The following is a 15,307-nucleotide window of genomic DNA, read 5'->3' on the forward strand; positions in this document are numbered from 1 at the left end:
GTTAGCCCGCCCCCGGCGCGGCCCCGCCTGCTGCCGCCGGCGCCGCGGGATGGGAGCGGCGAGCGCGGCCCCGGCTGACGGCGCGGCGGGGCGGCCCCGGCGGGGCAGGTAGGTGCGGGCAGCGCCCCCCGGGCCCGGGCCCCTCAGCCCCGCTCCTGCCGGGCAGGGAAGGGGTCGAGCCCCAGCCCTCCTCAGCCGCCTCCGCGGCGGGCTCCGGGGCTGGGGGCATGGCGCAAAGCAGAACCCCCGGCGGAGACCTCGGTGCCGGCTGGGGCTCCCCTGCCCTGCCCACCCTTCTCCCCTTCTCTAAGAGCCGGGAGGGAGCCCCTCCGGCGGGCTTGGCTGCCCTGCTGCGGTCAGCCATTTACCCTCTTCCTCCTCCTCTTCTTTCCCCCTTCCTGCAGCACAGCCAGGGCCCAGCTGCGGGCCCCCTCCTCACACCCCGGCTCCCCTTCGCCATCCCTGGGTTCAGCCCCACCATGTCCAGTGTCTGTGGTTTGATGGCAGACAGCACACAGCTCTGGTTGGAGGCAGCTCGGCCCTCCTGGCGCTGCAGGGTTATGTGACAACGTGCACTCAGGGCACCCAGGATTGCTGACGGGGCTTGGGGTCTTTTCCAAGTCGTGCTTTACCTGTCTTCGGTTTGTTTTTTCAGAACTGGACGAGGGGAATGTCGTGCTGGCTCCACTCAGAAAGCTGTCTGGATACCGGGCCAATATATGTGCGTGAAAATGGGAAGCTGCACGTGGTAAACCAGGGTGCGGGCGGCATACAGAATGTCACTCCCAAAGCAAGACCTTTCAGGTTGTTCTCCAGAGGATTTTCTGTGGAGCTTTGTATGAACAGGGAGGACGATAGGGCAAGGAGGCAGAGGACCGATCATTTCATCTTCACGTATACCAAGGAGGGGAACCTCCGATACTCGGCCAAGTCCCTCTTCAGCCTAGTGCTGGGGTACATTTCTGACAATGTTGATCACATTGACTCGTTGATTGGTTTCCCAGAGCAGATTGCTGAAAAGCTCTTTTCAGCTGCAGAAGCAAGACAAAAGTTCACAGAACCGGTTACAGGACTGAGAGCTCTACAAAAGTTTACTGAAGCATATGGCAATTTGGTGCTATGTTCGTTATGTCTGCGGAATAGGTAAGTGCATTCAGTAACAAACATCTCCTAGTGCTTTTTGCTAGCATGCTTATTTTTCCCTTACTTTCTCTCAAAAGTAACTTTTCAAAAAATTTAGGCCTTATAGCACCACCTATTTTTAGTCAACTGACTTGAGCCTTGTCTTACTCTCCTGCTTGTTTCCTTTCGTACCATTCCTTTCCTAACAAGTACAGCCCACAGCTGCTGGTTTCACACTAAGATACAAGGCAATACAGGTAATAGAATACATCCATGTTAACTAACAGGGGATTTTATTTGAAGGACTAAACTTGCAACTATTTTTTAACAATACTAATCAGTATTTGCATAACAGTCTGTATGTGTAATGCCATCTCAGGTATTTCTTGGGTCATTTTTGTAATTGTACTTAGAAGCATTTCAACATGCCTAGCTGACTGTGCAGATAAAATACACCCTTGCAGACCATCTGGGATTATTTACTGTAAGTTTTTAACTCATTTCATTTTTTATCCCGTTTCATTTTGGGTGCTGAGCAGAAGATACAGTCTTGTAGGTGAGAGAGCCTTTGAAGTCAGGCAGGTTTTACCTTAGTGGTAATTGTGGTTCCTATCCCCATACTGAACATACCTTAATGAGGTTCTGATTAAAATACAGCTTTTTTTTTCCACCTTCTCAATGTTCATGTTTTCTTTCTCTACAAGAGAGCCTCACCAACCTTAAAACTGAATGTGCTTTTAAAGCTTTGCTCCTACTGAAGTCTTTCCAAGTACTGTAATGAGACTATCTTCCGTCTACGCTTTAAAAGAGATGGTTTATCCAGTTTAAAATCAAAGTACAGGCATATTCATCTGAAGTGCCAAGGGTGTTTTGAGCACAGTAGGAATGTTTGATCAGAGGTCAATTATCCTTTGTTTTATCCCTTAAACCTACTCCCTCTTTATTTTTAGTACAGTTACTTTTTATGAGCTTAATTCAGAAATGAAGTTACCTCTGGCATAGTTTGCTATTACAGAAAGCTTCGTTAAGTATCAAGTCTTTGAAATCCAGGAAGTAAGATACTAAGGCATTTTTTGATTAATTGTGTTTATAAAAGAGCCCACTCTTCACAAACCCTCAGAGCTACAATGCTCTATCGAGAGTTGTTTCACACTCTGACTGCATATATTGCCTTCCACAAAACTGAATTGCGTGGCAAAGGGATTTGGTGGGGTAGTTTGGTAGGTATACTTGCAGTAAGAAGGTGCTCATACTTCCATGGGTAAAACGGCATTCATTGAGGAATGAAATTAGTAAACACACCTAATTTCAGCACTGAAGATGTTATCCTCAGAGATTGTCTTGCCGTGGGGACTATGAGGTAAATTCAGGAGAGATTAGTGAATTCAGGGGTTGTGTTGCTGTGGAATAAGCGGCAAATGCAAGGGAGATGGGGGTAAGGTAGTAACTGCTACGTGCAAGCAGGGTGTTACTGCATATTCATGCATGCCATTCTTCAGTGCATTCCTACCTCTAAACCTCCTACTGAATAGTTCCAGCACAGATGTTTGCACGGCTGCAGAGTGAATCGGATCAGGGAACCAACACAGCTCAAAAAAAATAACCCACTGAGTAACCACTGCCCGGGGTGTAGTCACAACTCCAGTTGGAGTCCAGGGTCCTGCAGGCATCCTGTTGGACTCAGTCTAGTGAGCTGGGCAACGTCTCTAGTGAAGTATCGTATTTACACATGTGGAAAGTAAAATTTTACCGTTTGGCAAGCTATGCTGATGCATTCAGAATAGATTTGAAACCTGGGTGAATGTTGGTTTGTCTCCACGCTACCTAGATACTAAGGAAGAGCAATTTGTGACTCTGATTTAAAGTAATATATTCTACATTATTCTGAAATAATACAGTAATAATCTGTAAACAGGCCCCTGATAATGATGCTTGCAAATTGAGGTTGTAATCGTTAGTCCATTATTTTGTGTCATAGCAAAACCATGATATTTATTCAAGGAGAAGGCTGGGGATTCAGATGTGTTGTGTGCAGAATGCAGTGTTAAAATGATAATTACAACAGCTGGCCAATTTCTGTCAGTTTCTACACAGACACGTATGAGAAATAACTGCCTTATGCTTGTGACTCTTGAGAATACTTGAGGACCCTTCTTATGTGCCCTGAACACTGATAGCTTTTTTTGTTCTTTACAGATACCTGCTTGTCTCTGAAAAACTAGAAGAAATTAAGTCTTTCAGGGATCTGACGTGTTTGGATCTTTCCTGTTGTAAACTCGGAGATGAACATGAACTTTTAGAACACCTCACTAAGGAGGCTCTGTCTAGGTACTAATTGCTTGACATGTATCTAAAGATGACACTTTCTTTTCCTATTACTAAGGAGCTCAAAGAGTCAAGTTGTGACTTTAAAGAAAAATTTCACAGGCAGTAGCGTATAAGTTTGAAGATTTTGGTTGTTGATAAAACCTGTTCTTGAAGTAAACAAAATACAGAATTTATTGTACAAAAAGAACATGCTGTAAAGGACACACTGAATCTCAAAGGTACTATAAATGTGCGAGATAATTTACTTCTCATGTATTTTTATAATTTGCATTGGGCAGGTAAAAAAAAAAATGCATCTTATCATTTGTAACTGCTTTACACTTTTATGTCCTTCTTTAAAGGATAACTTTTATCAGACAAATTTTTAACTAAACCGATATACCAGATGGAGATTTGTGCAAGCACTAGGTTGATGTTTAGTTAATTAATACTTTGGAAAATAAATTTTATGTTTGATACTGAAGATTGAAAAGTAGAAAAATAGGGAAAACAGTAGGCAGAGTAGCTGTTAACTAGGGGATATTACATTTATATAAAACTTTGATACTTTGATGCATTTTGAGATGAGATTTTGTTTTCGAAGCACTTTGAAAAATGTTGTAATGTTATGTTTTCCCTGAGTTCATCTGTGTTAATAAGACCTCATTGTTTACTTAAAAATCATTGTTTACTTAAAAATCATTGCTGTATCTCGTACCAAATCTGTCCTCTCCCATTTTGCCAAGCATTTTTCTCTTCAGTTTTGAGTGAAGTTGAGATTGGCAGCCTTGATTTAAATAACTTCAGTTTATAAAGAACCTCCTTGTCTCTGTTAGCAAATGCTTGTGCTCTAGGACAAGTTTGTCACTGGAGTTCCGTGAATAACTGGTCAAATAAGTGCTTCTGTTGAGCTAGCAGAAGGAATACAAAAACATTTGTTAGTCCTACCAACCCAGGATTCTTTCTTGCTACTTTTTATTAATGTTAATAAAAAGTTTTTATTAACCCTTCAGTAGGCTGAAGGGTTGGCACAAGATGAGCCCAGACTTTCTACATAGAGTTTTAAGATATTTTGCAAAACTGTCTAAATAAAGTGACTGTAAATGATTGTTTTATATTTCTCCTTCCAGTGTAAAAAGGCTTCTCTTGAAAGACAACGCTTTATCAGATGCGGGCCTTCGCAGAATGACAGCACCAGTACGAGTATTGAAAAAGGGACTTGAGAATCTTTTGGTGTTAGACTTGTCTTGTAAGTGCTTCATGGTATAATATTAGAAGCAAACTGTCTTTTTTTTTTTTGATATTTTTCCTATTTAATATTGAAGGGATACAAATAATTTAACAATTCCTGTGAGCCTAGTACCCAGCCCCAGGTTTGACCACCAACTTTCCACAAGGCACAGGTCCTACCTGTAAGTCTCAGCTACTTGCTACTTACATAAGTATCTTTAATAGTATGGGAAGTAATATTGTAAAACTCATATTTTGACCATTAGAGGAAAAATACCACATTTGACTCAATTTCCAAACGTGAATCATCCTACAAAAAAACAGGCCAAAAAATCCCTTGTTCAAGTATTAGCTTTTGGAACAAATAATTTCTTGGTATTCTGACTATCTTCTTCCACATCTTGCAACTTAACTAACTTTACCTGACCTTACAGGTAACCCTAAAATCACAGATGTGGGAATTGGATACCTTCTTTGTTTCAAGAAGTTGAACTGTTTGGACATTTCTGGGACAGGTCTCAAGGTAAAAGAGCTTCTAAGTTTAATGGACAAGTATAACCAAATGTTTTTTCCCTCTGATTTCTGTATTTCCCTTTTCACTAGGACGTTAATGCCGTCATTAAACGAATCCAAATGCAGATAGGCTTGGTTCACTCAGAAGTGCCTCTGAAAGAATTTGATCATAGTAACTGCAAAACAGAGGGATGGGCAGAGCAGGTATGGGTTTTTAAGTCTATTTTACTTTCTAGAAATGGTTCTTATATAATACCTATGAGGTATTAGATCACTGGATAGGAAATAATAAGGGATAGAGTTGTTTCTGTTGACGTTTCTGTAAACTTTACAAGAAATATTTTTAACTCCCTCAAATCTTCTTTCAGACAGTTTTGCAGTGGGAGCAGGCAGTTATGGAGGCTGTCAAGCCACAAGAAGACTTGAGATCCAGAACAGCAGCTCAACACTTCTGTATGTAATTGAATAGAGACCACATTATTTAATTGTTATCTAGGAGGAATATTTTCATGCATTTTTATAGTACAAATAGCATCTCAGATGTGCAATTTCAGCCATTTGTGCAACTGCTTTACAGTGTGATGGGAGGTTTTTTGTGTTTTGTTTTTTTTTTTTTTACATATTTGTTAGACTGCTGGGTAACTTTCTTAACGTTCAGCATGATGGCAGGCTTAGGGCAACATCTAATAACTGAGTTTTCTCCTTAAAATCCTGAGTCCAGAATTGTTCATTTCCCCTATGTATGTTTCAGCAAAACAGACAGTATTTCCAGGTTTGCCTGGCCAAAACAATTCGCAACACACGTGTGCATTTTAAGTCATTATTCTGTTTTTCCCCAACTCTGAACTTTTTGTTTTCCCCCCTGTAGATGGCAAGACACGCAGAATAGAGGAAGCAGTCAAATGCAAGTTGGTGGAGACCGAAACCAAAGCATCTGGAAACTTGCAGTTTTATAAGGAAAAAGTTCAAAATTGCCATTCACCTTTGAAAAAGGATATTGCAGGCAGCCATGAATCAAAGAACAATAAAAAAAGAGCTTTGGCTGAACAAGAGAGAGAAAGGACTTCCAAACAGAAGCATCTGTGCCTCACAGTGGAGGACTGGGATTTGTTAAATACCTACTGAGTCAGAAAGAAACGAGTCTTTTGTTTGTTGTTTTTTTGCTGACAACGGATTTTAGACGCGTTCAGAGGGAGTAACAAAGCAGACCAGTATTGTTAAAGCTGGTTGCTGTGATATGGTTGTGTTATCGTAGGCTTGGGGAGGGGAGGGCTAGAGTCCAGGAGGAGGGTGATGTTACTACTGTATATTTTCAATACATAATTTTTTTCAAATAAAGTTTTTGTTGTCATCCTTAACTAAATCTTCTGACGTAGATATCGTTCACAAAAATACTGGTCCTTTCCCTTCTCATCTCTTGTCTCCTCAGGAGCCAAAGACTAACAATCATTGCAACTTATTGGAAGTAAAGCTGCACTGTGCTTATCAAGTGCAGTGGGCTTTTAACAGTGCTGCTAGTACAGAAGCCTCAGCCTGTAAAAGCAGAGGCTGTGCTGATAGAGCTCTGACAAAGGGAGGAAGCAAACAGGATAAGTACGGGCCTGGGGGAGGGAGGGAAGCAGAGAGACAGAAACCCCTCGGTAACATCGCACAAATTCAAAGAACAGAAGTCCCCTATCTCCTTCCTTTTAACCCAGGAAATGAAAGCTGAAACTGGGTTACTGCAGAGATTAAACTCTACAGCTGTAATATGCCTTGCCTTACAAGCAAATCCTGCCTGCGCTTTGTGCTTTAAAGCCGCTTCTCAGTGTGTGTGCAAGCTTGCTGTACGCTAACTGCATTTCATCTAAAACATTCAGGGAAGTGTTCACTGAACAGTACACGCTTGCTACAAGAGGCATAGATACTCCGAATCATTCTGTTTTGGTCTTTCTGAAGCCAGGAGTACAGCTGTAACACTACAGGTTTGTTTATCATTAAAACAGGACTGGAATTCAATCAAAACTGTCTGAGGTGCACAGTGCCCATGAGCTGGGCCCCGAGACCATCGTTGTGCCCTTTAAGGCCAAGAACTTAGGTTTCTTCTACTAGTGCTTTTTTGGGTATCTTCCTTTCAGTGTTTGTCACAATTCAGTAATGAGGAAAGCAGCCCATCCTTGGAAATCACGAAGATGCCAAGAAAGGGAACTTCACCTCAAAAATGTGTAGAGATGAGAGGGAAGACCCTGCCTCTCTTTGTTTCGTTGTTGCTGAAGTTTCTTCAACAAGGACTACAAACAAACAAAACAAGCATACTTGCGTTCAAGCCCTACATTTTCTCCCAGAGACTCTAGGCTATTTATAGCTTCCACTGAAGACTACATCAGCCCTCTTCTGAGACAAATAATGGCACAAACAGTGACTTAGCAGAACCGCTACCAGGGAGGAAGAAGGCTGTGACACACGAGCACAAGCCTCCTCCTGCAGCTGGCTTTCGGTTCAGCAGCCAACATGGATTTCTTCTGCTAGCTCTTCTGCGACTGTGAGATCTGCTAACCTGAGCATGCAGAGGCCAGCGTCAGAGCATTGTGTACTCTCTTTCACATCAGTAAAGCAGCTGGGAGCTGACACCAAGAGACAGAAAATCGGTGCATTGTGATTTGGCATGAACGGCCTGCCCAGGTCACAGGAGTGTCAGTAAAATAACACAGTATAGCTCCACTTTTCTAAAGAGACGTTTTAGAGCACTGTGCCTTTTTTGTTCTCCACCCCTGGTAAAATTAGCCCTTTTCTTAGCTCTTCATGCTGACCAGCAGACTTCCTCTTTTAAACACACCATTGTGTAAATTTTATCCTGAGATGACTTAGGCACATTACCACTCTGTACTCAACCCCTAATCTCTCTTTAGAGCTCTGAGGCACAAATCCTCCACTGACAGGGGAGCTGCTGCAATGACTGACAAATACAGGACCAGGGGAATCCTGCGATTGCCACATGGCCCAGCCTAACCAGCGTCCTCTTCCCACCCACACAAATGTGAGAGGCTCCAGAAAGTCATGGCTGTCCCAATATTTTTAATGCAGAACAAGTTTCTTACTAACCATATTTGCTGGTCTCAATGCTGAGCAAGAAGGTTTCAAAGCCCATGAAGAAGGCAAACAGCCGGTGGCTGAACCCAAGCTGGATCACAAAGCAGCTCTTCCCCAGAAGAGAGAGAGCTGCCCCCGAACCACCCCTCCTTGAGCTTTTCTGAGGAAGTGCTGCAGAACTTCCATGTAGGTTGCCCCTGGAAATGCTTTGGGATAATAAGAGGAGCACAGCAACTACAACAAACCAGGATTTACCAACCCCAAATCAGTCCCGTTGAAATGTTAGATGCCTGTGATTTTCTAGTAAAAAAGTGCATCTCTATTTCATGTTCTGACTGAGGCTGGAAGCTTGAAAGTGAGAAACGTTTATCTAAAAAAACTCTCAGTCACTCCTCTGAGCTGTAGCACTGAGGTGATGCTTTACAGACATGGCAAAAGCAAGGCATCCATCCTAGCCTGGCATGGAAAAGGAGGGGTTGTTAAATACAGCTCTAAAAATTTCCATGGTACCTGTTCCATTATGCAGAATTTTGCCATCTCATTCTAGGTAAAGCATGAGTCAGAACACAGCGAAGCTATTTTTAAAAGATCTGTCAGATCTATGGCTGTATCCCAGCTACAAATTAGAACAAACATTCACCATTTATACCAGCCATGGAGAGATGCCGAGTTACAGATCATAGGAGAGAGGAAAAGAGTGGACTGGGTTTTATTTTTTAAGATATGTGACCTGGGATGGCGGTGGGGAGAACAGTGCCTGATGTTTATTTTGGGCCTAGAACAGTAGGAACACTCACAGTAAATACGTGTTTTCCTCAGATTCAATGTTTTAGAGACAGATGAGATTTTTTTTTTCAAAGGAGCAGAGAAAGAACACAGCTTTCTTAAATTTCAATGGCACATCCACATCGCTATCCTGCGGCCTGCTTTGAAGGCCTGGCTGGCAAAGGAGCGAACCGAGCAGCGAGCAGATCCCGAGTCATCCCGCAGCCTCCCAGCAGTGGCTGAAGCTCTTGGTTTTCTTCTGCCCAACTCCAAGGCTGCCATGGATCCCTCCACACACCTTTATTCCTTGCTAACCGAACGCAGTGCAATGCATTCCAGCCCAGTGGCTGCTTGTGGAGCTGCCACTCCAAAACCACACAGCCCCAAGGCAAACACACTTTGCATGTGCCCTGGTCCCCCACGAGTGCCCAGGCTGGTTGGAAGGACAGCTACACCACCACAGGAACACTGATTTTTCCCCACAAACCCCAACATATCCACTGCAGTTCCCTCACCATTACTCTCTCCACGCTGACCTTCATGGTTTGAACGCAGCGCAGGAGGTGGCCCGGATGGTGGCTCCCCAGACGTGTCACCCCAACACCAGGCCCCACAGGAAGCATCCCAGCTGCGTCAGCACAGAGCCTTCAAAGCAGCTGCTGAAACAACCCGCAGACGTGCTTTACACACCGACACCACCTTCTCCTGCCCACGGACATCGGGAACGTGAAGATGTGTCAGAGGGAAGTGCTCAGGAGGACCCATGAAAGTGTCCCACAGACGGTGGCCACAAGCTAGAAGCACAGCGCTCCTGTCCCCTCACGCTGCTGACCGGGGCTGCTCAGGCCAGAGCTTCCAGAGCAGGAGGACAGCAGCATGGGAGGTGACAGTGCAGGAAGCACCCCGCCATGTCCAGCGTTTCCTGGTGCTGAGGCTTCACGGTGTGCAGAGGTACTCGTCGGACCAGCTGGTGCAATGCTGGATGCCGTCGCGGCACAGTGACCTGGGCACGCAGGCGCAGTACTCGTAGAACACGGGGCTGCAGCTCCACCACGCTGACCCGCACGGAGGGCAGGTGGCCACTGTGGGGGTGAGAAACCAGGAACAGAAATGCTGCTGCTGCTCTCACCAGGAGCCTCCTTCCTAGTGCTGGCAGCTACTGAAAAGCCACCAGTGATGACCCCCGAGTCTGTGAACCCACCAAAGAGACATTTTTATGACCTTCATGGCAGAGATGCCATCCTGAGAGGAACGGCCAGCTGTAATTCACTTGTTTAGCAGGCTACCCTAGACAAAGCTGGTGTTGCAGACAGGTCTCACTGGAGGTTCAAAACCTCAGGGGTGATTTAGGAAGAAAGCTGCTGCTCATTTTTGAGCAGAGGTGGATTTAGGTCACAGAGGCACACTCAGTCCCCCTTGGTCTTCGGGACATACCTGACTCCTGACCAATGACCAAAGGCCAGTTTTGAATGATTGCTACTGCCTACAGCTATGCATCAAGATGGAACTGCTCCATGCTCAGCAAGTCACAGTGAAGGAACAACTTTTGGGGCTGGAGCAAAGAATCATCAAATCATTTAGGTTGGGAAAGACCTTAAAGACTGTCAACTCCAACCATCAACCTGACCTGCCCAGTCCCATCACTACACTGTGTCCTTTAGTGCCATGTCCATAGAGCCATAGAACCATTCAGGCTGGAAAAGGCCTTCAAAGCATGGAGTCTCTCCCCTCTTGGCTGCCTCCGGTCTTTGGCAGCTGACGTGAGGGAACCCACGTGGTTCTCATGACCTAGCCCAGCCATTTTGTGTCTCAGAGGAGGACAAAAGCCTCCAAGCGTTCCCAGCAGCAGCAGTAAGCACCACTCCTGTAAAACCTCTTCGATCTATCATCAGACCAGGCCCTTTGCTAACAGTAGCCAGAAGGCAGACTTACAGCTCCCCATCTCGTCGGAACAGTCCCCGCAGTCGTTCATCCCATTGCATCTCTTGTCAGCATAGACCCAGTGTGCAGGGTTACCGCAGCGGAAAACCAGGTAGGCCGGGAGGCTGCGGGGCAGGTCGCCTGCAAGGGCAGAGACAGAGCCCGTGCTGAGCTCTTGGGGCACAGCTGTGCCTGCTGAAACAGGGACAGGCAGCTAACGAAGTGGTTAATTTATGGCCCAGTTGGTGAGACAGGTCTTCAGAGCACAGCAGGAAGAGCAGGGTGGGAAGATCTCAACAAAACTGCTCACCACAGAGTTTCTCCTGCTCATCCTCTCCGTCTCTGCAGTTGGTGGTTCCATCACAGACCTGGCTGGCTGGGATGCAAGTCACTCTGTCATCACACAAGAAGCCTGTCCGGTTATTGGAGGCTGCACAGAGGCGGTTCGCTGAAGGGCAAGCAAGAGACGATATTTTCTGACAGTCTCATGCTCACAGATGGTATGGGGAGCAAATCAAGGAGAAGATTTCAGAATCAAATGGGGGAATTCAGAAATTTATTTGTCATCTGGAAATAACCAGGGCCCAGAACCAATCTCCAGTGTCCTCATGGTGGGTGCCAGCAGCATGAAATTGTGCCACCCGGAGTTTCCACAGCCAAGGAACAGCTCACGGCCACCCCTCTCAGCCCCTTTCCTTCTCCCCACCACCGTTCCCCTCAGCACCGCTTTCCACCTGCGCCATGGGGCCAACGATGACACTCATGGGACTGACCTGGGGAGTGTGGTGGGAGCCCCAGCACCACTGCCAGGCCCACGATGGCCGCCGTGGCAGCCAAGAGGAGCAGCACCAGCACGGTGACACAGACACATCTCGGCGGCCAGCACAGGCAGGCCCCATGCGGCTGGCAGCAGCCTGTCGGGAGGCAAAGGAGAGAGGTGAGGGGCTGGGGGAGCCAGGGGGGCTCCTGGGCTGGTGGGGAGCTGCTGAGGTATGGGTGAGACTCTCCTCTGCCACATCAGCAGTTGAGTTTTAATACCTGGGCTCAGGCATTTCCATCGCCCAAGGGTGAATTATCAGCTCAAAATGGTGAGAACTGGCCGACAAGCAGCCCCTTTCCCTCCCCAAAGACATTGCAGGATACAACAGGCTGCAGCCTTCCAGGGAGCCCAGCCTTCAGAAGGTTACCGACATAAATCAAACAAAATCAGGAAGTTAAGGGCCAAAACCACAGCCATTGCAACACAGAGCAGCACACGTACAAGCTGACCAGCTGCCTCGACCTTGGCAACGCCGGTGCTGTGTGTCTAAACCCAGCGGTAACTTTTCTCAGATTCCTCTGTATTCCCAGACAGACAGGAAAAAATGAACGTGGTCATCTGAGAAACACACACGCTTGCGTAACTGTTCACTTAAGACAACCCTGCGTGACTAACTGGATTTTGGTGTTTCTGAACATAAAGAGCCTTGATGAAAAAGTTAGGATTTCTTAGCTGTGCCTCACACTCACTCAATTGCTGTGTGTTGCACGAAGGCAAAGACACACCCCTTGCTCAGCCACAAAGGGATCCAGGCTGCAGTAACCAACTCCTCCATCAGGCATGAGCAGGAATCAAAGGCAGGACATCTCAGTTTAAAGGATAAGTGGTGAACTACAGGGTGCCTGTGTCTACAAGACAATGCCTTTGACCGAACAGACACGAGTATAAAATAAAGGCAGTGAGGAAATGCTGTTTCAAGCCAATCTGCAGGTTTACGGTTGATTGTATGTGATCTCACCTTCTCTTTCTTAATGTGGACAAAATTTGCTGAAGCTTAAGAAAAGACAGCCTACAGAAATAGTTATAAGCCTCATCTGCAACAGAGGAATGTTACATATCATGTTACTGTACCATAAGATTGCCAACACCAGGCCAACAAAAAGCAGCTGAAGTCTATTAATTTTATAGTCTGGATGTTTCACTACAGAGGGGGGAAAAATATCAGTCTCAACAGATCATAAATACTGCCTGTATTTTACATTGCCTAGATAGTTTCAGTTGATTTACAGTTCAATAACAAAAATGTTAAGCTTGACATTACATTCATTACCTCTTTCTTCAGAGAAGGACTTTGCTGGATCAAAAGGAGCTACATCACCATTCCTCTAGAAGTAAAGGAACAAAACACTGCTTACAGAAGTGGCACATGATAACCATGCAACATATGCTTTTCTAGTTCTTCTACCATCTTACCCAGGAATTAATATGTAAATATGGATAGACATGGCAATAAATATTTTACATACAAACAAAAATTGCCTCAGTGGAAACCTGACACAGATTTGGCTCACAAAGCGGTCAGATTACCTTTCAAATCTCCGTTTCCCATTTGTACATCAAGCGCTAACACAATAGAGAAGTATTGATATCAAGTGCTGGACTTGATACCCTTTTGTATCAAAGCAGGTAAAGTAGACTTGACTAGGAAACTCGGAAGCCACTGATAGAGAAGTTAGACAAACAACGTTATCGAGAACAAGTGTATTTTAGGAAGCAGTCGCACATCAGATTTTTCCAGAGTGCAGGGCCATACCTGGGGGTGAGTTTTGTTCATACCTCCTGGAGCTAGTGTCTTCACAACAGCTCAGCGGACCACAGGGACCTCTCTGCACCCCAAAACTCAGCCATGTTACCAGCGTACACCGGCTCTAATGTGAGCGATGTTACCAGGATACAAAATGCAACAGAGGGAGGAAAGCAAAGAGCGCAGTGCTGCCCGGGCATGCATGCAGCAGAGGCCAGGGAAGACAGGCTGAGCACTTGCTCTGGTCAGAAGCAGGGTTTGCAGCTTGCTTCTCATTCCTCCCAGCTGATAAAGGACACAGAGACTTCTGATGCCAACAACCCCACTGCTGCTCCTGACACGCGTAGAAGACGAACGCTCACCCCCCAGCTGACGCAGCTTCCATTTACCTTGGTGCCAGCCAGGAACCAGAGGACAGGAGTTGAAAAGGCCTGAGGAAAGGGAGTCGGATCACCTTCACCCAAAATTCTTTTCCCCACCTCTTTCCTAAAACAAAGCTGACACACTGGCCCCTGGCATTAGCCCAGACTCCTGAAAGACTATCAGGTCTCGGCAGAGCTGTGCAGGATACAGCCACCTGGAACAGCTTCCTCGCTTGGGCCATGAGCACAGGCAGAGCAAATCCTCCTGGGTCCTCTTTTATTCATGTACAGAAATTTTCAGGCCTACAGCAAACCTTTGCATGAAATACATTGCAGCTTCTGAACTGGCTGCAGGCTTCAACACCGCACGCAGAGTGGATTTCGAGGACAAAATGCTGTGAGTCCACATTCCTCTTGCTTGCAGGAGGGTCCCCAGAACTCAAGCACCTCCAAATTGTTTCCACCCCGCAGGATTGTCCCTCCTAAGAACCAGTTAACCAGGGCTTGGAGAAGTTGGCAGCTGTATTGCCTAAAAGCTGTCCCCAAGACAGTTTTACCAAGTGAATTGATGCAAAACAACAAATAATGCCCGATAACAGAGTAATGACTATTGCTACTTCCCTCTCCCTCCCCAAGCACACAACTCACTCGTGATTGCCTTGAGTTATTGGCTTCTTGGCAACAGCACGTGCCAGCCCTGCACTCACCTGCTCGCAGACCAGCCTGAGTTAAATACAGCCTTCCTCCTTCAGCACAGCAACACCTGTTTGTCCAAAGCAGAAGCTTCTCCCAGAAATGTATCATGGTTAAACTTTGTGCCAGAAAGCTCTCCTGGTTGGAGAGGCATTTGGGGTGAGAACACCAAACCCCAACTAGCACAGTCCGTGACTCTAGGCACTCACCACACCATGGAAGAATGAGACTAAGGGTTAAAACCTGTGTATCAAATTCCAGATCTTCTGCTTTTTAAAGGGGATGTTTAAGTTTCTAATCAGACTTGCTAAAGAATGAGCATTTTGAACCTTCAAAAAGTTTTAGGTGATAGTGAGCTTGGTAAGAGTCCCACGTACCAGGTCAGACTCTCTATGCACATCCCACAAACCAATCCTTAACAAAAACATTTAATATGTGGAGTAAAACAATTCTTAGAGACAAATGTCCATAAGAACTGTCGTCTACCACTGTTTCCTACAGCAAGATTATCAGGCTCAGCTGTAACCAAGCAGGTAGTTGGTTTCAGACCAGTTACACCACATCAGACCACTAGCCCCCTCCCCCCCCCAAAAAAGAAAGACTTGATGAGAAAGAGGTAACACACACAAGCAAGCCTTCTGAAGCGCAAAATACTTGCCAAAGATCAGAGTATTGAAAAGGAAATAAAGATGGGTATATTGAGAATGATGTGAGACATATGAGACCTTCGCTAATTCTATCACCCAAAACAAAAACCCTGAA

At 45.7% G+C, this 15,307-nt stretch overlaps 2 protein-coding genes across 3 annotated transcripts; one reads left to right on the forward strand and one right to left on the reverse strand.

Moving 5' to 3' along the window:
- Positions 1–3: 3 nt before the first annotated feature.
- On the forward strand, positions 4–6,540 carry LRRC42 (leucine rich repeat containing 42). Of its 2 annotated transcripts, none has more exons than XM_035537160.2 (8): positions 4–108; positions 656–1,143; positions 3,319–3,450; positions 4,560–4,678; positions 5,094–5,182; positions 5,263–5,376; positions 5,541–5,625; positions 6,041–6,540. In XM_035537160.2, exons 2-8 carry the CDS (start codon positions 671–673, stop codon positions 6,295–6,297), a joined length of 1,269 nt encoding a protein of 422 aa, XP_035393053.1. In that variant the 5' UTR covers positions 4–108; positions 656–670; the 3' UTR covers positions 6,298–6,540. The 2 variants fall into 2 exon arrangements, with proteins under 2 accessions (XP_035393053.1, XP_035393055.1); XM_035537162.2 differs by having other exon boundaries at positions 107–355; positions 6,041–6,524.
- Positions 6,541–9,942: 3,402 nt separating this feature from the next.
- LDLRAD1 (low density lipoprotein receptor class A domain containing 1) lies at positions 9,943–13,520 on the reverse strand. The gene is made up of 6 exons (XM_035537931.1): positions 13,500–13,520; positions 13,017–13,071; positions 11,700–11,840; positions 11,237–11,374; positions 10,939–11,067; positions 9,943–10,088 (listed from the first exon to the last, which is right to left on the reverse strand). Exons 1-6 carry the CDS (start codon positions 13,518–13,520, stop codon positions 9,943–9,945), a joined length of 630 nt encoding a protein of 209 aa, XP_035393824.1.
- Between the last annotated feature and the right edge of the window lie 1,787 nt (positions 13,521–15,307).

Source organism: Cygnus atratus, chromosome 8 (genome assembly GCF_013377495.2).
Source record: "Cygnus atratus isolate AKBS03 ecotype Queensland, Australia chromosome 8, CAtr_DNAZoo_HiC_assembly, whole genome shotgun sequence".
NCBI lineage: Eukaryota > Metazoa > Chordata > Aves > Anseriformes > Anatidae > Cygnus > Cygnus atratus.

Coding starts and splice junctions, on each gene's coding strand:
- LRRC42 (XM_035537160.2), top strand. CDS start 671: ATGTCGTGCTGGCTCCACTCAGAAAGCTGTCTGGATACCGGGCCAATA. Junction 4,679..5,093: donor TTTGGTGTTAGACTTGTCTT/GTAAGTGCTTCA, acceptor CTGACCTTACAG/GTAACCCTAAAATCACAGAT. Junction 5,626..6,040: donor AACAGCAGCTCAACACTTCT/GTATGTAATTGA, acceptor TCCCCCCTGTAG/ATGGCAAGACACGCAGAATA.
- LDLRAD1 (XM_035537931.1), bottom strand. CDS start 13,520: ATGAACAAAACTCACCCCCAG. Junction 13,072..13,499: donor TGAACAAAACTCACCCCCAG/GTATGGCCCTGC, acceptor CTTTACTTCTAG/AGGAATGGTGATGTAGCTCC. Junction 10,089..10,938: donor TTCCGACGAGATGGGGAGCT/GTAAGTCTGCCT, acceptor TCACCCCCACAG/TGGCCACCTGCCCTCCGTGC.